The 25,660-nt window shown below is 46.2% G+C and overlaps 1 protein-coding gene across 2 annotated transcripts in view; it reads left to right on the top strand.

Moving 5' to 3' along the window:
• Positions 1-8,670: 8,670 nt before the first annotated feature.
• The window catches only part of HIPK2 (homeodomain interacting protein kinase 2), a 283,961-nt gene continuing 266,971 nt past the window's right edge, over positions 8,671-25,660 (top strand). For both annotated transcript variants that reach the window (XM_030214137.1, XM_030214136.1), the window contains exons 1-2: positions 8,671-8,729; positions 12,809-13,895. In XM_030214137.1, coding sequence (XP_030069997.1) covers positions 8,711-8,729; positions 12,809-13,895 — 1,106 coding nt within the window. In that variant the 5' untranslated portion in view covers positions 8,671-8,710. The remainder of the gene's footprint in view (positions 8,730-12,808; positions 13,896-25,660) is intronic.

The following is a 25,660-nucleotide window of genomic DNA, read 5'->3' as shown; positions in this document are numbered from 1 at the left end:
GGGATGGGCCTGGGTCGGCCTGCCTGAAGTGCACTGCACCCACTAAAACTGCTACAGGGACCTGCATACTGCTGTCATGAAGCTGGGTATGACATCTGAGGCTGGAAACAATTAAAAAAATTTTTTTTTTTAGGGTGGGAGGAGGTTGGTGACCACTGGGGGAGTAAGGGGAGGTCATCCCCGATTCCCTCCGCTGGTCATCTGGTCAGTTTGGGCACCTTTTGAGGCTTGGTCGTGAAAAGAAATGGGCCAACTAAAGTCGACCAAATGCTCATCAGGGACGCCCTTCTTTTTTCCATTATTGGCCTAGGATGCCCATCTCCTAATTACGCCCTAGTCCCGCCTTCGCTACGGTGCCGACATGCCCCTGTGAACTTTGGTCGTCCCCGCGACGGACTGCAGTTGAGGACGCCCAAAATCGGCTTTCGATTATGCCGATTTGGGCGACCCTGAGAGAAGGACGCCCATCTCCTGATTTGTGCCCCTGATAGCTACCTATTCCTAGCCTCTATTATGAAGACACGTAAATCTAGATTCTCTAAATGGTGCCCACAGGTAGGTGCCGAAATGATGTGCGCTAAGCTAGTATTCTTTAAAGGGCGCTGTATGTGGAACGATCTTTGCAGAATACTAGCTTAGCGTGCATTTCACGCCTACTTTAAATACCTCAATGGCGTTAATGTACAGGCAGTGAGCCTTTTTCAAATGAAGGAAAACTCAGGAATGAGAGGGGCATAAGATGAAGTTAAGAGGAAATAGGCTTAGGAGGCATCTAAGGAAATACTGTTTCACCATAGGGTGGTGGATGCGTGGAATGGCCCTCCAGTGGAGGTTGTGGAGATGAAGTCTGTGTCAGAATTTAAGAAAGCGTGGGACATGCATGTGGGATCCGTTAGGAGAAGGAGGAGTTAGTGGTTACTGAGGAAGGGCAGACAGGATGGATTTGGCCCTTATTTGCTGTCTTGTTTCTACATCACTCAACATCTTCTATATATGGATGCTGGCAATATATACAATGGAAGTGCCAATTTTCGACACTACCATGAATAAGCATTTCAGCAAACATGAGGACAGCGAGCACATATGCACAGTGTGGCACTGGTGTCCACTGATTACTATTACAAAAATAAAGTGGACAAGAGCAAATTTCTGAACATTGGGTGTGATAGAATCGCTGGATGCTCAGCGATGATATTTTCAGACTTTTGGAGTGATTCCCGATTCTTGGCGTCATTTGATGGCTTATCAGTCTCAGATGATAGCAAGCACGAGAGGTAATTGTAGATCACTGATTCTCAACCCAGTCCCCGGGTCCCCAGCTAGTCAGGTACTCATGATACCCACAACCAATATGCATGAGAGAGATTTGCATACAATGGTTTGTGTAAGTACGGGTGTCTAAATGTTGGGGGCACCAATACTGGTTTACGCTAATCCTATATAATAAAAAGCACCTCCAGCATTCTGAAGCTGACTCCGTGGCACTCTGGCAGTGTAGGGTTCGTAAGTCTGTAGTTCAGCGTTTCATTGGCTCTCACTGTCAACGAAGAACCAATCAGACAGAACGGAACTTGGAGGAGGGAAGTGGAGTGGATTGAATTGCTAACAAACAATCATATACAGGGAGGTACGAACATCAGTGGAGGCAAATGCACAGAACGGAAGGGAAGACAAACATTTAATCACTTTGTCACTCACACACACACACACACACACATAGACATCACACACACACACTCAATCAATCACTCTGTGTATCTCTCTCTTACACTTTCTGTAAAACACACTGTCACTCTCAGTCTCTCACATGGGCAACTGTATGTTGCATTCTCAGGAATAAGGAGCTCTTCTGATGTGATTGTTAGTAATTGAAGGGCCTGAACAAGGAAAACTTTTACCACATTGTAACACAGAGTACACAAAAACTATTGTATATAAAGAAATCTTACACATGTAAACAACAATTATATTCAGAATACAACCGTGGAAACATTAATGGCAGGAACTCATTACATTGCTAGCGCCTGTTTCATTGCATTAAGAAACTGGCCTTTTTTTTACTAGTTTTTTTTATAAAATATGCAAATACATGCAGAGAGTACACTCACTGGAGCAGGTGGAGATTTGAGCATTTGAATTTTGGTGCCGCTAGGGCTGCTTCTTGCTGTGTGATAAAAGCACATAGGCCCCTGTTTTGGATTTATAAAACATTCCACTTGCTGGCTGTTAATTTATAGCCCCAACCTTGCTAATAACACATACACTATATTACAGTTGAGCTTGCTTCGAAATCTGTGAATTTTAAACAAAACTTATATTTTCATAAAAGACCTCAGCTGTGTCACTCGATAGACTACAGTCATGTCGCCAAGTCTTATGCACTGGTGCCTTCATCGGCCTTTTAATTAATTAATTCATTAATTAATACTGTATCTGATGTTTTAATCTTAGTGTTAATCCTCTGTTGGCATGGGGGCACGTTCAGGACAATTGCGATTCAACTAGCCAGAAACGGCCGCTGACCAGTTAAATCACTTGTTTTCAGTGGCACTTAACTGGCTTTCGCTGCTGAAAATTAGCGGTTAGTGCCTACGTGAAAACCAGCCGGGGGTTGAGTCAGGCACTAAGTGGCCAGGTTAACCGCGTAAAATTCAATCCTATCTTTATGCGGTTACCTAGAGCCGCTTAAGTGCTGAATATCGACAACCAGCTATGTATTAGCCGGCTCCGCAAAAGCTGGGTAATCAGTGCTGAAGCTCAGACATGAGCTGGCATTGAATATCCAGAAATAATGCCAGCAGCGGTCATCAAAACACTCGCCGCTTCAGGCTGAATATTGACCCCCTTAAAATGTAAAGAAATTATGTTGTTTTCAGCACTTGATATACCACAGGTGATCCCTGAGGTGACTTTGTGGTTTACAGTTTCTATTACAGGTACTTTGCACTGTCCCTAATGGGCTCACAATCTAGGTTATATGCACTGTCCCTAATGGGCTCACAATCTAGGTTATATGTGGTACCTGGGGAATGGAAGATTATGTGACTTGCCCAGGGTCACATGGAGCTGCAGAGGGAATTGAACCTGGTTCCCCGGGATCTCAACCCACTGCTGGCTGTTAGGCAGCAGCGGGAGTCAAACCTGATTCACCGGGGTTTGCAACCCACTGCACTAATCATTAGGCCACTTTTCCCACTCCAGTTGAAAACTCCATCTGTTGTACACTGGCCGGATTTCTTGTTTATTTTTCTTTTGGTAGCCGAATATCTGGTTGGTGAACAGCCAGAGCTGGTGTAAGGGTAGTGGGCATCCTAGGCAGACTTTCAGCTTTCCCCCTCCCCCTCAATTAATTTTCAGCCCCAAGGGTTTGATAATTAAATTCAACCATCTTGATCTTTACACAAACATCCTATAAACGTGCAGGGTATAAAGCCTGTTCTGATGGTTCCTTGAGTTTGTGTGATTATCAGGACCTATTGTTTTGCTTTGACTGAAGCTGCTATTTGCTGCGCCCAAGAAGCTGCTGCCCTAGGCAACTGCCTAGTCATGCCTAATGGATGCGCTGCCCTGCGAGCTGTTTTACCTGCCAAAAGACAGAGAAGCTAGAAGCAGGGGAAGCAAAAGGCTTTTCTTGTGTGGCTTCACGCTCTTTAATTTTATGTTCAGAATAATTTCATTTAATATAAACATGTTGCAAATTGTTTAGCTCTGGAGGACTAGATTCGAGGGCAAATATACTGAAATGCACTAATATGGTTCATTATCATTCATAAACCCAGTTTTTATCATACGTACTAACGGCTGATGTTAATGAGCTGCAAAAGAGGCATGTGTTCCACAGACATGAAAGTATGCATGGACTTGTTGAAAGTATCACAAAGTTCTTGTTACAGTTTCCTGAGCTGCAGATAAGATTTTTGTGTTGCAGCAATTTGCATGCATGTATTTTCACTGATAGGTAAGGAGCTCTTTTGCATGACTTTGCCTCTCAGCATAGATTTTGTGTTAAAGCTATTGCAGGTGTGCAGGTTAACAGATCTCTTAATATATTTTAACTGTTCATAAAACCGTTTTAGCCCCTCAATTATTTACAGAGTTTGCATGAAGTGAAAAATAGTGTGCTTGTGGGCATGCAGACTGGACAATTGCCCTTGACCCCCATGCTATAGGGGCCCCTAATCTTGCTTCAAGCTGAAGAAGTTCCATCCTGTTGGTGGGCTTTGGGGCCTCCTTCTCCCTAGTTTCTGCCTGGGGCCCCCAGCATGTTTAACACCAGCCTTGCTTATGGCTAGAAGAGAAGCTTTAGAAATCCAAAGGGATCATGAACGGTTTCTGGTGAGCGGAGCTTCTGGCACCTTCAGAGGACAAGGTGCCAGTAGAAGAAAAGTACATTCTCCGAGGACAAGCAGGCTGCTTGTTCTCACGACTGGGTTGACGTCCTCGGCAGCCCCCACCAACCGGAAGAAGCTTCGCGGGACGGTCGGCACGCAGGCCACGCCCACCGCGCATGCGCGGCCGCCTTCCCGCCCGTGCGCGACCGCTCCCGCCAGTTACTTTTTTTCCGCGACTGAGAGAGTGGTGCGTTTGCCTCTCTCTCGGTTCAGCCGCCGGATTTTCGACCGCGTTTACGCGGATCGTCGCTTGGATTCCCGTTCGGTTTCCTCTGATTTTGTTTGTATTGTTTAAAAAAAAAAAAAAAAAAAAAGAAATTTTTTTGCGCGTGTGGAGCACGCGCTCCCCTTTTTCCCTCGCTTTCTAGCGGGGACGCCACGTTGCGGCCTAGTGGCCGCTCGGTCGGTTGTTTTTTTCGTGGTGTGATTTTAGCCACCATTGCCGACTTTGACTTCGCCGACGCGATTTTTCCGTCGATGTCCTCGAAGGTCCCGAGTGGATTTAAAAAGTGTGGTCGCTGCGGCCGGCCGATCTCGCAGACCGACACCCACGCTTGGTGCCTCCAGTGCCTCGGGCCGGAGCACAATCTCAAGTCGTGCGCTTTGTGTCTCGGTCTCCGGAAACGGACTCAGGTTGCGAGGCAAGTTCTGCGGGACCGTCTTTTTGGAACTTGCGCCGGCCCCTCGACGTCGACCTCGACGGCATCGGTATCGAAGGCCGGTTCTTCGGTACCGGTATCGATGCCCGAGACATCGGCACCGATGGCAGCGACCCCAGGAGAACAGGTCCCGTCGGCCCGCCGGTCCGCCGGTGAGAGTGGGGGTTGAGAGGCCGCGTGGGCAGTCGGCCCCGGTCACTCCCTCAACTCGTGAGCCACGGGACCGAACCCTGTCGGACCCGGTACCTCGAGACCGAGGGGGATCGACCTCCTCCTCCTCCATGCCCTCCGGCGCCGGTGACGTGCACCGGAAAAAGATAAGAAGCGCCGTCACCGGGAGCCCTCGGTGCACCCTGAAGAGGAGTCGACGCCGAAGCGTCATCGCAGAGAGGAGAGATCTCCGTCGGTGGTGGAGGTACCGACGCGTCGGGGTTCCGGCACCTCGGTGCCGTCTCCTGGCCCCCAGCAGCTTCTGGCACCGACACCCTTACCGGCCCCACCGCCTTTCCCGGCAGCGGGCCTGGACGAGTGCCTCAGAGCCATCCTTCCGGGGATCCTGGAAGGGCTGATGCGCCAGGCTGTGCCGGCGTCGGGGGTGCTTGCGCCCCCGGCGCCGATGACTGTGGCGCCGGCGAGCTCTAGCCCGGCGCCGGGGCTGTCGACACCGCCGCCGCTTGCGGTGCCGGTCTCGACCGCCACGCAGGTGGAGTCCCCGTCGACGTCGATGGAGGGAGCTCCGTCCCCACCGGCGCGGGAGTCCACCGCTCGACGACACCGAGACCTTGGTGCCTCGACGTCGAGCCGGGCCCGGTACCGGACTCAGCTACATGAGCTAATGTCCGATACCGAGGATGAGGACTCGTGGGGGGAAGAGGAGGACCCGAGATATTTCTCCTCAGAGGAGTCTACGGGCCTTCCCTCGGACCCCACGCCGTCACCGGAGAGGAAGCTCTCACCTCCTGAGAGTCTCTCCTTTGCCTCCTTTGTGCGGGATATGTCTATAAGCATTCCCTTTCCCGTGGTCTCTGTGGAAGAGCCGAGGGCCGAGATGCTCGAGGTCCTCGACTATCCATCACCACCTAGAGAGTCCTCCACGGTACCGCTGCACAATGTCCTGAAGGAGACGCTGCTTCGGAACTGGGTGCGACCACTAACTAACCCCACCATTCCCAAGAAAGCAGAGTCCCAGTACAGGATCCACTCTGACCCAGAGCTCATGCGGCCCCAGTTGCCCCATGACTCAGCGGTCGTGGATTCTGCTCTCAAGAGGGCACGGAGTTCGAGGGATACCGCCTCGGCGCCCCCGGGGCGGGAGTCTCGCACTCTGGACTCATTTGGGAGGAAGGCCTACCAATCCTCCATGCTCGTGACCCGCATCCAATCTTACCTGCTCTATATGAGCATCCACATGCGGACCAATGTGCAACAGCTGGCGGACCTGGTCGATAAGCTCCCGCCGGAGCAGTCCAGGCCTTATCAGGAGGTGGTCAGGCAGCTGAAGGCGTGCAGAAAGTTCCTGTCCAGGGGGATTTTTGACACCTGTGACGTGGCATCTCGTGCTGCGGCCCAAGGTATAGTGATGCGCAGGCTCTCATGGCTGCGTGCCTCTGACCTGGACAACCGCACCCAGCAGAGACTGGCTGACGTCCCTTGCCGGGGGGATAATATTTTTGGCGAGAAGGTCGAGCAGATGGTTGACCAACTGCATCAGCGGGAAACCGCTCTCGACAAGCTCTCCCACCGGGCGCCTTCAGCACCCGCCCCCGCGGGCGGGGCGTTTTTTCCCGGGCTCGGCAGGCTGCACCCTATTCTTTTGCGAAGCGTAGGTACAACCAGCCGGCCCGAAGGCCTCGTCAGGCACAGGGACAGCCCCAGCGCGCTCGTTCCCGTCAACAGCGTGCGCCTAAGCAGCCCCCTGCGCCTCCACAGCAAAAGCCGGGGACGGGCTTTTGACTGGATCCATGGGAACATAGCCGCCCTACAAGTGTCCGTACCGGACGACCTGCCGGTCGGAGGGAGGTTAAAATTCTTTCACCAAAGGTGGCCTCTCATAACCTCCGACCAGTGGGTTCTCCAAATAGTGCGGTACGGATACGCCCTGAATTTGGCCTCCCTGCCTCCAAATTGTCCTCCGGGAGCTCAGTCTTTCAGCTCCCATCACAAGCGGGTACTGGCAGAGGAACTCTCCGCCCTTCTCAGCACCAATGCGGTCGAGCCCGTACCACCCGGGCAGGAAGGGCAGGGATTCTATTCCAGGTACTTCCTTGTGGAAAAGAAAACTGGGGGGATGCGTCCCATCCTAGACCTGAGAGGCCTGAACAAATTCCTGGTCAAAGAAAAGTTCAGGATGCTTTCCTTGGGCACCCTTCTGCCAATGATTCAGAAAAACGATTGGCTATGTTCCCTGGATTTAAAGGACGCATATACTCACATACCGATACTGCCAGCTCACAGACAGTATCTCAGATTCCGCCTGGGCGCACGCCACTTTCAGTATTGTGTGCTGCCATTTGGGCTCGCCTCTGCCCCACGAGTGTTTACCAAGTGCCTCGTGGTGGTAGCGGCCTACCTACGCAAGCTGGGAGTGCACGTGTTCCCATATCTCGACGATTGGCTGGTCAAGAACACCTCGGAGGCAGGAGCCCTCCGGTCCATGCAGTGCACTATTCAACTTCTGGAGCTGCTGGGGTTTGTGATAAATTACCCAAAGTCCCATCTCCAGCCAACTCAGTCTCTGGAATTCATAGGAGCGCTGCTGAATTCCCAGACGGCTCAGGCCTACCTTCCCGAAGCGAGGGCCACCAATCTCTTGGCCCTGGCTTCGCAGACCAGAGCGTCTCAGCAGATCACAGCTCGGCAGATGTTGAGACTTCTGGGTCATATGGCCTCCACAGTTCATGTGACTCCCATGGCTCGTCTTCACATGAGATCTGCTCAATGGACCCTAGCTTCCCAGTGGTTCCAAGCCACCGGGAATCTAGAGGATGTCATCCGCCTCTCCACCAGTTGCCGCACTTCACTGCTCTGGTGGACCATACGGACCAATTTGACCCTGGGACGTCCATTCCAAATTCCGCAGCCCACGAAAGTGCTGACGACGGATGCATCTCGCCTGGGGTGGGGAGCCCATGTCGATGAACATGACAACTCACCTTTAAAGGGCACCTTAGGGCATGACTTTCCTAAGTTACCAAAAGCTACATAGTACCGTGCAGGGTTGAGAGCACACAGCCTACTACTCCTACACTTTCTTGGAATGCTGCTTCTTGCTCTAAATCTGCTACTATTCAGCTGTAGAACTGGTATTAGAGAGATTTTGTTGTTTGCTTGAATTCTCTTGACTTGAGCAGAGAGGGCCAGAACTTGACTGTGTCATACAGCTTGTGATAGTTTGACCAATATGTTCATCATCATTATTTCTGCAGATGTGAACTCACTGGCATGTCACAGGCTGGTGATTCATGGTGACATAAGTCAACTTTCTGGTACAGAAGGAGGAGGGAGGAAAGGAGGGTAGAGCAGCTTCGTGGCTGAGTCACGGAGGCCTCAAAGCAGGGTTAGAGATAGATATATTTCAGACTGGAGCACATACAGGGAAGACCTTTTACAACACAAGAAGGCTCGGCTCAGTCTCCTGGCTGCTGATTTACTGATACAGCTATGGGAATTTGGGTTTGGGGTATGGCAGCATTTTATTTGTGTGTGTGTGAGTGCGTGTGTGTGGGGGGGGGAGGGGGTTCAATGACATGGAAGTTTTTGATAAAATCATACAATTGGATATAATATCTGTTAATAGAAGACTTTCTAGAAGAGAGTCACAATACAGTGGAAGACAGGGAAGATGTCGGTAGAAGAGATGACATTCAGTTAAGAGGTACCCTTTTGGGGTTTGTTTTTTCGGAGCGTGCATGTGGAGCAAAGGATCAGAGAAATGGCATTGGGTCTGGTAACATATTTCTCTATAATCCTCAATTTTGCAACAGGTGTGAGAGAATCAAGGAAATGATAGATTTTTCTTCTTATACCCTCCTCTCATACACTCCTCCTGTTCTTCCAGTTGGAGTGTTTTAATAAACCACAGAGCTTGCTTTCTTCCTTCTGCTAAAGGAGTTGCCATTGGTTTCCCAAATCAGAGGTCTCCTGACGGTTTGGTTTCTTCAGTAATCTTTGCAAAAAGATTTTTTTAAACATTTTCGTAGAAATGCCTTATAGGCTATGACTTACAAAACCAATGGATATTTCCATGCATCTTTTAAAGACTAGTAAAAGATTGTTTTAAATTATCCTGTTTGGGGCCGGTTAGAACGATGGGCCGAGAGTCAAGGATGTGTCAGGGTTCAAAACCTGCTTCTGCCATGGACACTCCTTGTGCCCTTGGCCTAGTCACATTGTTTCAGGTACCCACTTAGATTGTAAGCTCTTTAATGCTAGGACATATTGAACATATCCAGTAGTGGTATAGCAATGGTAAGCATTGAGTTTTAGCTGCTACAAGACAAACAAAGGGTGGATAGAAATGTAAAGTATGGCATCAGATTGTATCTCAAAGTTATTGGAGGTCCTGAGGTCCACAACTTATGAAGAGTCTCTTCTCATTTTCTTGGTGGGCTTTGATTTTTGGTAGCTCATTTCTTTATGAACTTCATATATTAGGGATCAGCTAGATAACTAGAGACAAAACACCAGTATGACACACAAAAATAAGTTTGTTGGCCAGACCTTATGCGGCCATGTTTCAGTGTACGTTTGCATCAGTAAAGAAAAATGGACTGTCATATATGTCAATGATTGAATGAATATAGGCCTTAGTCTCTAGTGCAACTCAGACCCGATTTGATCGGCAGATGCATGGAAAGCTGGCATAGAGTGATCGACTTGAAAAAGCTGCGCCGAGTTTGTTCAATAAACTTCTTTTTTTGTGCCATACTGGTGTTTTATAGTCTTCTGGTATCTTTCTTCTGTCCCTGGTTACCTTATACTAGGTCATTTTGCTGATCACTGCTCGTGTATCTTTTGCCTCTCTTTTGCACCTTCATATATTAGGGCTGACTGACTCAACATTTTTTTCTGAAACTCAGAATGAGAAATAAGCCTTACTGCCAAGCTTCTCAAACCTGTCTTGGAACTCCACTTCTATACAGCCACTTTCATTTCAGGATGCCCCCAGTGACTGTGTATGAGGTACTGGGGCTCTGAGGCATGTAGCTTTATCTTATGCAAATTCATTGTTGATACCCTGATTGGCTGTGGGAAGTCTGTGACTCAGACCCTTAATCCAGGAGGGTCACTGCTGACTGCAGATAGAGGAGAAGACCCTAGAACTGGTGGGAAGAGGCTTCCCCCCAAATTCTATATATTGTGCCTTAATTTCTGTGTGCAGAACTTAATTGGTTAACTAGCTAATCAGTGCTGGTAATTGGATGTTGACAAGCAATTATCAGGAATAATTGGCATAAATTAAGATTTAAGTGCACAACTTGCTAAGTGTATTCTGTAATTTGGTGTATGCAAATTCCAAGTCGCATAGTTGAACAGGGGCGTGGTTATGGGCATGGCATGGGCAGGTCATGGACGTTTCTAAAATCTATGTGCATTATTATAGAATACACCCGCTTTGCTCATAATTTAGGGCTTCTTTTACAAAGCCGCACTAGCAATTCCTGCGCAGCAAATGAGAGGTAGCCAATAGGAAATGAACGGGCTTCCTCTCATTTGCTGCACCGAGAATCGGTAGCGCAGCTTTGTAAAAGAGGCCCTTAGGCATTGGGGTTAAGTTAAATATTAAGTTAAGTTAAACGTGGCCTAAATGGATGTGCACTGAATTCGGGTTATTAATCAGTTTTTATAAACTTATTCACTAAAACAATCTTTATTTGAAAAATATGTTTTAAAAAAGTTATTTTTTTGTGCACAGAAAACAGTCTTGACCTCCACCATATGATTTTTACCATGTCCAACGCATAAGCATAAGATACGTGGTTTTGATAAACATTTTCAGTTGTGGTTGTGTTGGATTTTTCTCTTAAGAACATATTACAATTTGTGGACTTGTGCGATGATAGATAACAGTGACCACTGGATATGGTGGAATTCATATGGTGGAGGTCACGACTTTCCAAGCACAAAAAAATAATTTTTTTAAAAATACATTTTTTCAAATAAAGATTGTTTTAGTGAATAAGTTTATAAAAACAGATTAATAACCCAAATTAAGAGTACAAAAAGTTGAAATTGTTAATTGGGGGCTGGAATGTGAATCAGATGATTTTTTGATCCAAAGATTTTATTATAGATTTTCAGCTAAGTTGATGTGACCAAATTTGGTCGTGTGGACAGGCGCTAGGTGTATTCTATATACTGCATGGAAATTTAAGCCTAATCTATAAAATTTAGGTGTACTTTAGAGAATACGCCTAGGCGTATTTTTTTACCACACAGATTTTTCAGGCGCCATGTATAGAATGTAGCCTTTTATGCTAAAAGTGGTCAATGAGTTTTTAGGGGGAGGCTTTTCCATGTGGAAGGGAATTCTATAACAAGGCGCCTAGGATAAGGATGTAAATAGGCACCTATTTTAAGCCTATTCTATAAAGAACAGTAGGCACCTATTTCTTTATAGAATACTAGCCCAAGTGGCTGAAAACATGCTTACATTTACCCTCTAATTCTATAAAAGATTCCAAAAATTGCGTATGCAAATTTGGCTGCGCACCCATTTTGTGAGCACAATTTAATTGAATAACAAGCCAATTAATGCCAATAATTGGCTTCTAGACAAGCAATTATTGGTTTTAATTGGAATTGATTAAGATGTACATGTGTAAATTTAGACATATGATCCACGCCTAAATTTTACACATGTCCTGAAAAATGAGGCACAGAAATGGGAGGGTCATGGGTGGTTCAGGGAAGATCGTGGGCGTGGTTGTGGGTTACATAGAATAAGGTGGGTCCATGTTTAAATTTAGGTGCATCCATTTGCACCAACGTTTTCATTGGTGCAAATGGACACGCCTAAATTTACACATGTCCCCCGGGACTTAAGCACTATTCTATAAACCATGCCTAACTTTAGGCTTGGCTTATAGAATAGCTCTTAAGCATTTTTTTTGGTGCCTACTTTTTAGTGTGATCTATAGAATTTATCCCTTATGGTGGGAGTACTTATACCAACCCTATAGCTGGTGCAAGTGCCCACACCTAAATTTTAGTCAGAATGCACATAAAGTATAGCTTTCTATAATTTATGCATGCATTTGCATGCTCTGCTCAAACCCTGCCAATATGTATGCCAACTGGCAAACACCATCAAAACATGGCAACTTGCTATTCTGCTAGTCAGTAATCTGTAAGAGACCAGTTCTGCTCCTAAATGATTAGAATAACGCTGTCTGTGATGTTCCTGCTGTCTAAAATTACGCAGCTTCTTCTTGAATTACCCCCTAAATATCTGCTAAGGCTTAAGAAAGCAATAATTACAAATGCCTTCCATTTTTCTTTGATTTCTTTTGTATGTACATGTACAAGTTGGTATTGGGGGAGGTAGATTTGCTTAGATTCTCATTAAGGTGAATTGGTTTTGTATGTGTTGTAATTAGAGGGGAAAATTATGAAGTTTAGCACGTTTTCCTGCTTCCTAAATGTCTCTGGTCACTGTGACATGTTTATCTTAGTCCCTGCGAATCTTTTAATCTTAGGTGTTGTGTTCATGATATCCTTTCAGCTTTAGTGACTTTCTGAAAACTTATTTCTTTGCAGGAATGGCCTCGCAAGTGCAAGTATTTTCACCTCACACCCTTCAGTCAAGTGCCTTCTGTAGTGTGAAAAAATTAAAAGTAGAACCGAGCTCAAACTGGGATATGACTGGGTACGGCACACACAGTAAAGTCTACAACCACGGCAAAAATGTGCCAGCCAACCAAGTAGGCGTCAACACCTCTCTTCACGTTCCCAACCCCAGCCTCCCTTACGAGCAGACCATCATCCTGCCAGCAACCACTGGGCATGTTGTGGTGACATCTGCCAGCAGCACATCGGGTGTGGTTGCCTTGTCTGGGCAAGCACTGGGCGGACCACATAACCTAATGCGTCGAAGCACTGTGAGCCTCCTGGACACCTACCAAAAATGTGGACTGAAGCGCAAGAGTGAGGAGATTGAGAACAACAGTAGTGTTCAGATTATTGAAGAGCATCCACCAATGATTCAGAACAATGCCAGTGGGGCCACGGTAGCCACAGCTACCACTTCCACTGCCACCTCCAAAAACAGCGGCTCTAACAGTGAAGGGGATTACCAGCTGGTGCAACATGAGGTTCTGTGTTCTATGACCAACACGTACGAAGTACTTGAGTTTCTAGGTCGAGGGACTTTTGGACAAGTGGTAAAATGTTGGAAACGTGGCACAAATGAAATTGTGGCGATTAAGATCCTGAAGAATCATCCTTCCTATGCTCGGCAGGGCCAGATCGAGGTGAGCATACTGGCCCGGCTGAGCACAGAAAGTGCAGATGACTACAATTTTGTCCGAGCTTATGAGTGCTTTCAACATAAGAACCACACCTGTCTGGTATTTGAAATGTTGGAGCAAAACCTTTACGATTTCTTGAAACAAAACAAGTTCAGCCCTTTACCTCTCAAGTACATTCGACCCATTCTCCAGCAGGTGGCCACTGCTCTAATGAAGCTGAAAAGCCTGGGGCTGATTCATGCAGATCTCAAGCCAGAGAACATCATGCTAGTGGATCCATCCAGACAGCCATACAGGGTCAAGGTCATAGACTTTGGTTCAGCCAGCCATGTGTCCAAAGCTGTATGTTCAACGTACCTGCAATCCAGATATTACAGGTAAAAAAAAACTGTGTCTGGGGAAGGGTTGATGTAACACTTTTCACAGGAAGTGATTGCTGTGTTGGTGGAGTTTATGGAGTACTGTAAGGCAGGGTGAGCAGGTTTCAACAGAACTTCTCTTTTATAGGTCTGAATTTAATTGAATTTGGGTTGTTATATTGATTAACTTTATACACTATGGACTAGGTTCAATAGACGGGTGCCAAAAAAATGAGCACTGAGTGCTATTCTATAAACTGCGCTGTTAATTGAGCCTTTAAAGAATAGTGCTTAGCGCTGGGATCTGCACTCATTGGGTGTGAGGATTTACACCAACAACCCTAGTGTAAACCCTTGTTCCTAAATTAGGAGCGGATCTCCCATATTCTCTAATACTGAAAAGGGGGCGTGGTCATGGGAGGAGCATGTTCACTAGTTCTTCCCGTGCTCCTCCCACGACCACGCCCCTTTTCAGTTTTACGCTGAAACATTTATATGCGCACCTTTATAGAATAGGGCCTAGCAAGATGCACACGTAAATTCAAATTGTTGCCAGTTAGCATCAGTAATTGATTGTTAGTGCTCAAGTATTTGGTGCTAACAGGCTCGTTACTCAGTTAAATTGCGCACACAAATTTAAGCGCCATTTACAGAATTCCCTTGCACAAGGGCAATTGTGTAAAGTACATGTTCAGAGTTATCTGCCAATTACGCATGTGTTTCTTTAGAATGATAGAACATATGCATGTATTTTCCATAGTGCATATTTCACAGGTACACCCAGGCAGAGTCTGGGTGGAGCAAGGGTGGGACTCATGTTTATGCGCATAACTTACAGGTTACTATGTTTCTATTTATTATTGCTATACCTCCCTTTCTGAACAAGCAGGTCAGGGCGGTTTACAAAAAAAGCTTTAAAAAATTTAAAAAAAAAAAAATTTAAAAAAACACAGAAAAAAGAATTCCATTATGACAGGAAAGACAACAACCAAACCAAGAGCATGCAGTACTTACAATTAAATATGAACAGTTGAACCCTAGTCAAGAGAAAATCACTGCTGGGATGTTTTAAAAGCAACAGAGAAATAATAAGATTTGAGTAGGTGACGTTTCAGAGCGGAATAAAAGGGGGTAGGTCGTTCTAGAGCTTTGGGCCAAGAAAATAAAAGGCAGTGTGTGCCGTGTATAAGGTTATGTGAATATTTCTGGAACTTAGGTGCACATACGCCTGTTCTGTGGCCAATGCAAGGGTTTATGCTTAACACAGGCACATATTTTCATGGTTCTCCTAGTAATCTATAAAGGAAGGGTAGACACATATTTCTTTATAGAATAGTCTCCTACGATATGCCTGTGGGCACCTATTGATAGTTGCCTAGTTATAGATTTGGCCCACATTGAGGTCAGTATTCAGCAGTTTGGCTGTTGTATAATTGTTTGATGTGTAACTGGCTATTCAAAGTTATGTGTATTTTCATCAGCAGAACTGGGCCGCCGAGAGACTGAACTGGGCCTGGGGTAGGGCTGCTGCCGCCAGGCCCGGGTCAGGGCCACTGCCGCCCCCCCCCCCAATTCACTGATCTCTGCGGCCCCCTCATTGCTGCGGCCCCCCCCCCCCAATCACTGTCGCTGCTGAAATACCTTGGTTGGCAGGGATCCCAGGCCCCGCCAGCAGAAGATGTCTTTTTCCTCCAGCGCTGACTGCCTGCCCCTATGGCTGCTTTTCCTCGCAGGGCATGCTGGGTTTCAAAACCAAGCACGCGTGCCTGAGAGGAAAAGCAGCTGCTCAGCAATGGGCAGAAGAGCAGTGCTGGAGGAAGCTCCGGGTCCTCCCCAGCCTCCAAGGGGGGCCCGGTACCGTCAGGAGCAGGAGAGAGAGAGACCCCAGCGCCGGGCCCCCCTTGGAGACCCGAGCCCGGGGAATTTTGGCCCCCCTTCCCCCTGCCTTGGTGGCCCTGCAGCAGAAATCCATATACGTACTGCTCTGAAAATCCATATATACTTTATCTGGCCATTTGTATATTTAAAAGTTATCAGTAAATACCTAAGCAACAAAGAGCTCTTCCACAATGATAGCCCAGCTAATAACTTCAAATGCAGAAAATTGTACACCAGCCCAACAAACTCATTAGTGAATGCGTTTCTAAAGCATTGTACCCAGAACATTCATCATATTTTTCTTTTTTAAAAACGGAGGAAAGAAAGGTCTCAGCAGTCAAAGGTTATCGCTGTGGGATAAAGTCACTCTTGACATGACCCACTTGATATAATTTTCAAAGAACCCACAGCTCCTTATGACTCGAACCCATCATCAGCCAAAAACCTCTAACTGATTTTGCTTTCGTCTACTCAATGCCACTTCATTGCTTTACTCAAAATACATATTTTGTATCAATTCTGACTTTAAAACTTATATCACGCAGCAAAAAAGCACAACTTGGCTTTGTGAGAGATCCCAACGGGAACCTGTTTCACCAATAGCGGGCAATTTCAAACCAGTGGCGTACCTAGGTTGGTTGCCACCTGGGGTGGGTCACCGCTATGCCTTCCTGGTGCATTGCGCCCCCCCCGGTGCATCACCCCCTCCCCCCCCCCCCCCGAAGCACATCATCCACCCTTCCCCCTGAAGCGCATCCTTCTCACCATCTAGGGGTGCACGGAGCAGTCGCATGGCTGTTGGCTCCGCCGATCCCCTGCCCCGGAACAGGAAGTAACGTCAGAGGGGGCAGAGAACTGGCGGAGCCAACAGCTGTGTGATTGCTCCGTGCATCCCCTTGCTGCTGCCCTTGGTACGCTACTGTTTCAAACTTTCAATTTGAGTGCTTCCAAACAAAAACATGCTTATGACCTACCCACTACTGCCCCCTCCTTCCACCCTTTAAACCCTCTATCCCTATGGTTCCACAAGTTGGGCTGTCCTCAAGTGAACATGATTTATGAAATACACGTTTGGGATTTGGGACTTGGGACGTGAAGGTCTAGATGGTGTCTCAAAGTGCATCTGAGGTTTCTATCTGGGAAAGTAATCAAATCACACATACGTGATGAGGGAACCTGACCATATAATGTAGAAAACACCAGGATGCATAGCATGAAAATAGCCCTAGCTTCAACTGGGGGCCAATCTGAATTTTTCTACGGATTGTTTCTTTACAAACCACATAGTTTAGCTGTGATAAAATAAGGGCCTGAACCACCAGCTTAAACTGGATTAATTCTAAATAAGCATGAATACTCTTCAATTTGATCAATATTTCTAAGACTCTCTGGGTTACTGCGTGTATCTGAGGGAGGAAATCAGTTATGTAGCACAGGAAGGACAGAGGTTAAAAACGAGGTTTTGTGCCGAAAAGAACGAAACAAAAAAGAGATGCTGAGGGCATAACTTGCTATTTCAAAATTGGGAAAAAGTACTTATTTTAAGCATATCTCATAAAGACAACATTGGAACCTATGTGTCTTTGCATTTCCTTCTCTTCTGTCCCCTCCCCCCACCACCATGTTAAAAATCATACCTTTACATGTAGGGATGCCCAAGCCTCTCCAGCTGAAGAAGTCCACTGCCCGAGCCACCTTCATGCTTTTTTAGCAGCGAGGAAGTTGGTGGCATGCTTCCAGACACCGACATTCCTCGCTTATGCTCAGTTCATGGGCATAAACTGAGCATGTGTGTGGAATATTGGTGTTGGTGGCTAGAAGCATGCCACCAACTTCCTCATTCTGAGGCAGCATGAGAAGAGGGGCAGCAGACCCCTTCAGCTAACAGGAATTGGGCATTCCTACCAGTCATTCAGTAGGTGCAGAAATGGGGGGGGGGGGGGGGGGGAGAGGGGATTTGAGCCAAAAGTGGAGGAGTCGCAAGCCCCCTCAGTCTGTAATTTTGTGTGTATTTTTTCACACTAGTGCATATAGATTATAGACTAGTGCAGTTACACATGTAACTTCATTGCCTAATTAGCTGCTAATTGACACTATAACAACCAATAAACGGTGATTATTGAAGTTAATTGACACTAATTAGCCCTAATTTTCAATTATACACGGAACTCCATTTAAACGCTATTCTTCAGTGCTAGTTTACGTTTATATTTATTACAGCTTGATGAATCACGTTTTTTAAACATATAAATCAAAGTGATGTAAAAGTAAAATATGAAAAGAATGCCAGTCATAAAAAGAGAAAGAGTCCATTCAAAGCAGAAGACAATCAACCAAGAACAAACAACTCCTTTTGTTGCCTCACCCGTCTGGTGCAGCCGCTCTGCACCACAGAGACACATTATGAAATGAATCTATTAAAAATATGTTTTCAAAACAGCCTTGAAAAGAGGTTCTGAGAAGGGTGAGAATTTTCCTATAATCCTTTTATGCACACATGCAAAATAAAGTTTCATATTTAAAAGCAGGCTGTCATGAGGTGGATTAGGAATCTGAAATGATGGGAGGAGTAAGGTTGAAGGTTTACCTAGAACGCCCAGTACCCTTGCATAGGTTGTGCTGGTGGGCACTTTTGAACTTCTGTGCTCTATGCCACATGGCCATCCTTATAAATCTTGGGGACACAACATTTCCGAATAGACCTGTTGTAGGTTAAATTCCAGCCTTGCTGGACATGTCTTTCTTTCTCACTATTCAGATGTTCTGTTTACAGCATGTAGACAGGAGGACGTTTTGTGATGAAGAGGATTTTTTGCACGTTCCTGTGTGTGTGCATCATATATCATGGAAGAGGTGTTTTTTTCATGCTTGTCTTGAGTTATTGAAAGGACAAGGCTGGTTTTCTTGGTCTGGTGACATGGGCAGAATTCCTTAATGTCTAGACAAAGCTGCGTCCTCCACTCCCTAGGCTTGCTGAAAAATTGGGCGAGTGTGAAGCAGAGAGAGCGTCATGACCTATCACACAGGCCCTGTGCCTTTGTTATTGTAGATGTTTTTCATTTGAGCAAACCTGTTCCTAATTTATTAAAAGCCTTCCTATGGTACGATGCAGTTCTTGTGACAAATCCATATAAATCCATCTGGGAATGCTGCCACACCTTACACCTGGTGTGACTCTCATACCTCTTACAGAAGCAAGACAGGCATACCAATCCAAAAACATAATCCTTCCATTAAGAAAACGTCCAAAACACTTTGTAGACTGCAATTAAAGGTGTAGGAGAGATCAGTTTTAGCACATTAAGGGATCCTTATACCAAAATGAATTAAGCTATTGATGCGTGAATTAGGGGATGTTAAAAGCCAGATTCAATGAATGGCACCCCAAATTAGACGCTGTTAGGATCCCTGCTGCACAGAGCGCTCTTTACCAGGGGCGTAGCCAGACCTCACGGTTGGAGGGGGCCAGAGCCCGAGGTTGGGGGCACATTTTGAGTGCCCCCTAGCCGCCTCCTGCCATACCTCGCCCCCCACCGCCACGCCTTGCCTCACCCCCCACTACCTCACCCCCCCCCGCCTCGCCTCCTTGCCGCTTCCTCTCACAAATAAATACCTTTGCTGGTGGGGGTCCCCAACCCCCGCCAGCCGAAGCCTTCTTCAGCGCCGGTCTCCAGTGCAGCCACGTTCGCTGCCCTGCTCTTCTTCTTGCACAGGAGAAGCAAGAAGAAAGAAGAGCAGGTCAGCGAAGGCGGCTGAGCTGGAGACCGGAATTGAAGAAGGCTTCGGCTGGCGGGGGTTGGGGACCCCCGCCAGCCAAACCAGGGGCCAGGATGAAATTTGCGGGGACCCAGGCCCCCATGGCCCCCCACAGCTACGCCCCTGCTCTTTACACAATTCTGTCTAAGCACACTTCTTGTACCTAACCGGGTGTGATCAATTAGGCCTGGCAAAATCTGGTGTAAATGCTCACACCTAACTGAGGGGCCCTTTTATAAAGTGGAGGTAGGCCCAAAACGGGTTTACTACACGCTAATCTGGAACTTCGCTGGCCCAACGCAGGCGCCGGCGGTAGTTCCATTCCCTGCACGGGCCATTTGCCTCAGTGTGGAAAATCGTTCCGTATTTTGCAGTGCGGCGCTAACCTGCTGGTATTCAGGCAGTGCTGTGTGCTATTTAGTTACCACCAGGTTAGCTCAGGAGCCCTTACCGCCACCTCAGTGAGTGGCTGTAAGTGTTCCCCCTCGCATGACCACGCGGTAAGAGCAATCTTGCCGCATGGCCATGGCTACTTTGAGGCATTTTTACCCGCTGCGGTAAAAAGGGCCACAGCACACGGCAAAAACAGCCCCCGTCGCTAGCACAGGGCCCTTTTTACCGTGGCTTAGTAAGAGGACCCCTGAGGGCAGTTAGGTGTGCAAATGCAGGTATTCTATAACCTAATTTCTGAGACCCGTGCCTCTCTCATGGCCACAGCCTCTTGGAGTTGCGCAACCATCAGACTCATTTTCAAAAGAGAAAAATGTCCAAAAAGTGATATAAGTCTGCATTTGGACGTTTATCTCACAAAGACGTCCAAATCAGTATTTTAGAAACCTATTTTTAGACGTCTTTCTCTGAAGTCCGTCAGAAGGACGTCTGGATCTCAAGGGGGCGTGCCAGGGGTGTGTTCAAGGCGGGACTTGGGCGTTCCTTAGACGTCTTTCAGCCATAATGGAACAAAACAAAAACGTCCAAGACTAAAACTTAGATGCTTTGAGCTAGACCTGTTTTTATAACAAATAGCTGCAGTGGGAATTGAGCCCACATCCCCAGGATCACAGTCTGCTACACTAACCACAAGGCTACTCCTCTACTCCGTACAAGAGATGCCCCAAATGACCAGATGACCACTGGAGGGAATCGGGGATCACCTCCCCTTACTCCCCCAAATCACAAAATATTTTTCCAAACAGCATTTTCAGAAGGAAAAGGTAGACTTTTTTTTTTTTTGTAGAAAATGACCTTTCCTCTGATTTTGGACCCTTTACAAAAAATGTCCAAATTCAGGCTTAGATGTCATATCCAAAAATGTCCCTTGTGCATTTGATTTGCCCAAAGTCACAAGGAGCAGAATTAAACTCATGTTGCCAGGATCAAAGCCCGCTGCACTAACCTTTAAGCCACTCCTCCTCTGTTTTGGATGACTTGCATTTGGACATCTCTTGTTTGAAAATGGACCAAAAAAAAAAAAGGAAGTCCAAATCACAAGACATCTATAGCATTTTCGAACACAAAAGATAAACGTCTTTTTCGAAGATGACCTTCTTTGTAAAACTTTCAAATTCTGATTTAGATGTTCTTTCGAAAATGCCCCTCCATGAAATTTAGGCACACATTACAGAATAGAGCATAGGGCACATCCATGTGTAACTCCTAATTACTGCCAGTTAAGTGCTTGTTAATGCAAATACAGTGCAATCCGGTTAAGTGCAAGGGTCTGGGACCAAAGAAATACATGCCGTTAACCGGAGCGTGCACTTAACAGTTGTGACCCAAAAGAGAAGCTTGACATCTGATAAACATATGTACAGTACTGTTTATTATACGTACAGTATACAGTCTCCGTTAACTGACGTTATAAAGTCTCCGTTAACTGACGTTAGGCTTACTTGAAGTAATCAGTCATAGTCCTCTGTACACTCTTGGGTCTGTGAATTCCATAGACTACGTCTGCCAAATGATAAAACTGTCATAGCACTCACATCCAGTGGCCTCCAGATAGGCCCGCACGGTGTTGAGACTTTCCAGCGCTCTTGCAAAAGTGACAGGAGGTTGTTGAATTTCATCAGCATGAGCCTCGCTGCTCATTTCATCATCAGCAGTTGCCTGCGTGTAGGCGCATATCTCAACATCAGTGCTGTCGTCAGCTGTTTGTAGATCATAATCAACAGCTACGTAGTGATGAAACTCCTCTTCAGTAGCTCTGGCTGGGATGTCAATAGCCTGTTCATCTGACGCGTTTGCAACAGCTGCATCTGTTTCGTCCCTCTCCACATCCTTAACAAAGCTTGCCCACTTGTAGCAGTTCACAATGGTTGCCTGTGTAACATGATTCCAGGCTTCTTTCTGCATATGTAGGGAATCCAACAGTGATAGATTACAAGCCAGTTCAACTGCACGTTTATCCTTGCCAGTCTGGTCATCCATAATGCTCATCAGACGACGTAGCACAAGAGTCCGATAATGTTGTTTGAAATTGGCTATTATGCCCTGATCCATAGGTTGGATCAGAGAGGTAGTGTTTGGTGGCAGGAAGACCACCTTGACTTTAGACAGCCTGACATCATCACTGTGTGCAGCACAATTATCACAAAGCAACAAAATCTGACGCTTTTGTGCCTGCATTCTAGCGTCTAACTTCTTTAGCCACTGCTTCCAAATTTCCCCAATCATCCATGAATTTGCGTTAGCCTCGTATGACACAGGAAGTCGCTTAACATTCTTGAAGCAATGGGGCTGTTTGCTCTTTCCAATGATGAGTGGTTCCAACTTCTCACTCCCATCCATATTGCAGCAAAGGAGGATCGTCAGTCAGTCCTTCAATGTTTTACTTCCTGTAGTTTCGGCTTGTTTGAATGCAAGTATTTCATCAGGAATCGCTCGCCAGTAGAGACCGTTTTCATCAGCATTGAAAATGTCACGAGGCGCAAACTCGTTTAAGATGGTAGGAAGAACTGAAAAAAAAAAACAATTTTCAGCACCAAAGTCATCAGCGTCTTGTTTTTCACCATGCTGTTTCTTGAATTTTATGTTGTTCCTCTCCTTCCATCTTTCCAACTATCCAACAGTGGCTTTGAATTCAGTTAGTCCAGGACTTTCAGCTAGCTGATTAGCTTTCTCCATAAGCAGTGGACCACTGACAGGAAACTGTCTGCTCCTGACTTGAGAAAACCACCGAAGAAGAGCATCTTCTACCTCTTCAGCTTCCCCCCCCCCCCTTACCTTTCCTGTGTGGATTTGTATTGTTTTGCCAGTCTTCCAGAAGCTGATCTTACTGCTTCAAGATATGTGAAATTTGACTGGGATTGACACCATATTCTTTAGCAATAGATACTTGACTTTGTTTTCTAATTTTTTAAGAACTTCTATTCGTTCAGCCAGTGTTAAAGTCTTACAGTTGCACGATGACGACGATGACTCCAGTGTACACTCTAACAACTTTCTTTCGCTTATTCTGCCTGTGGCAGTTAACCAATGAGATTTCAAATTTATCGCCCCTTTGTCATGTGCCAATCGGCTTCCATATTCGGTGCGTGCGCTTATGCGGAGTCTTTTCTGCAGAGGAGTGGTCTTAAACCATGCATATAAGCGAATCTTTCACTTATCAGTGATGCGCTAAACCGAAGTTTGTCCCCATAGAAATTGATGGCGCCAAAAACGGGACAGACGTACGGCATGCAGTTAAACAGAGCATGCGCTTATCCAACGTGCACTTAAATGGAGTGCACTGTAATTGATTGTAAACACAGAAATTAACTAATTACACGCAGATCTAGGATCTACACCAAAATTTGGGAACCTATACATAATCTGGGGGTAAGTGCAATTGCAGGAGCATGTTAACAGCTACCGCAGTGGCGTGCGCTAATTCGCACATTAACTGCATATTGTGTTTGGGGCAGGGACAAGGTAGGTTGTGGATGGAGAATGGGTGTGGATTGCACAATGAGGTGAGTACACGGTAATTCACACACGCTAACTTTCATTTGTGCAGTGAGCGTGACCTCATTTAGCATTTCCTGCAGCTGCACTAATTGTGGCCAGGTTCCACATGCATTAATGCACTTGTCCATGTATTAACTGCAGAGGACCTTCTGGGCATGCCCCTAACAGTGGGTGCGCAGCCGTTGCACCTAAAATGCACTGATTTTTGCTGCTAGGGCATTTTAAATTCAAAAGCTTAACACACTTGAGTAAAGGACTCCCTGAGCTACCAACAGAAATGTCTGAACTAAATCTAAATACATGAACTGCAGACCTTCTCTGTCTTCATCAATCCATTTATCTGCTGGGAAAAAAGCACACGGAACACAGATAATGCCTGCTGCGATAGCGTCATTCTCTGTTCTTTTTATAGATCCTTTACAATGACAAAGGCTCAGGCTTTGTTAACAGTGGGGTTATAATTAGGATAGCCAGGAGTACAAAGATGAAAATGAGAAACAGGAGAGCATACTTGGCCATAATGGAGAAGTCTTCCCTCCTGGGCTTGTATGTTAGATTTGATTATATAGCCTGATCTCAAAATGAGTTACAGTCAGGTTTACAAGATACTTCCTTGTCTTAGTGGACTTACTTTGTACCTTTGGACAGTGGAGGCTTAAGTGAGGTAGACTGTGGAGAGTTAAGTGATGTGTCCGAGATGACAAGGACCTTAAGTGGCAGAGGTGGGAGCTTCCCTTGTTCTCAGCCTGCTGCTTTAACCGCTAGGCTCCACCTCCACTGTTTTTCTGCTTTGAGGTCCCTAAAGCCCAGTTCTCCTAAAAATGTACAAGAAATGAAATATCTCATGTGCTACATGGAGTTTGGAAGCTTTAAGCTATGTATGCTCTAAACTTTTATTGTAATCACTATGGGTGGTGGGTGGTGGTGGTGGAGTGAAGTGACTGTGGGTGGGAGGATTTAAACAGATTCCATCAAAGAATTAACCCATTAGTGGCCAGTGTTCCCATACGGGAACAAATCAATTTGTTCCCATATGGCTTATTATGGGAACATTGGGCACTAATGGGTTAATGAGTTGCATGTATAGATTGGGTGCTAAAATTTGCATAACACTTTGTCCAGGCATTATAAATTCCTGACTCTTTGTTTTCATATGACATGAACTGATTTTAACACTTTTTAGTTATAATTTATATTTCACCTTAGATTTCTTTTTCAAGTACTAAAGATTTGTTTGATCCCTATTTGTCTTTCAGCTCAAAACCTTAGAGGGACATAAATCTTCTGGAATATATATGCACATATGTGTGTGTGTGTTTTCATTACAGAGGCGGTTCTATAACTGGGTGCCTCCATTTTTATATCCTGAGGATGTGAGGTAGAAGTTTATTCTATAACAGAACCTAGGTGCCTCTGTTCTCTCTAAGCTGAGCGGGAGTCCACCTATAGTTCTGCCAGTGGGTGGCGCTGTTTCACTGTCACATTTCCAATAGGGAGGGACAGACAAGCTCTGCAGGACTCCAGGGAACCTGCCTGTCCCTAGTGATTGAAAACACAATATTGAAGCACTGCCACCCACTGGCAGTAGTGCAGTTGGAGGACTCCCGCTCAGCTTAGAGGGATCAGCGCTAGGCGCCACCATTCTATTTTAGAATTCTAGTGTAACCCAATATCGACATTACTAACATTTCGGCACCCACAGTTGAATGAGCTCTAGACCTGGTGTAAATCTGGGTGCCTAACTGTGGCAGGGACATACGTAACTTCCAGTATTCTGTAGTTTACATGTGTAAGTGGGAGCCGGGCTTGTGTGCCACCCATGCTCTGCCCCTTTGTACGCCACTGTTCCCTCTAAGCTTAGCGGGAGTTCTCCACCTACAGTCCTGCCAGTGGGTGGCGCTGTTTCACTCTCACATTTTCAATAGAGAGAGATAGGCAAGTTCTGCAGGACTCCAGGGTTCCTAGAAATTGAAACACAATATTGAAGCACCACCCCCTACTGATAGCAATGCAGATGGAGGACCCCTGCTCAGCTTACAGGGAACAGTGATGTTCACACCCTTGCAAATTCATACTGTTCCCGAAATTCTGTATAGGTCACCCCAAGTTAGGCACACAATTTTGCACTCGGATCGCAGATTTGCATGAAAAGTAATTGGTAATAGCAACCGATAATTGGCCTTAAGAAGGGCTAATTGGCA

Source organism: Microcaecilia unicolor, chromosome 9 (genome assembly GCF_901765095.1).
Source record: "Microcaecilia unicolor chromosome 9, aMicUni1.1, whole genome shotgun sequence".
NCBI classification, from domain to species: domain Eukaryota; kingdom Metazoa; phylum Chordata; class Amphibia; order Gymnophiona; family Siphonopidae; genus Microcaecilia; species Microcaecilia unicolor.
This window is presented reverse-complemented; position numbering and strand designations above follow the sequence as displayed.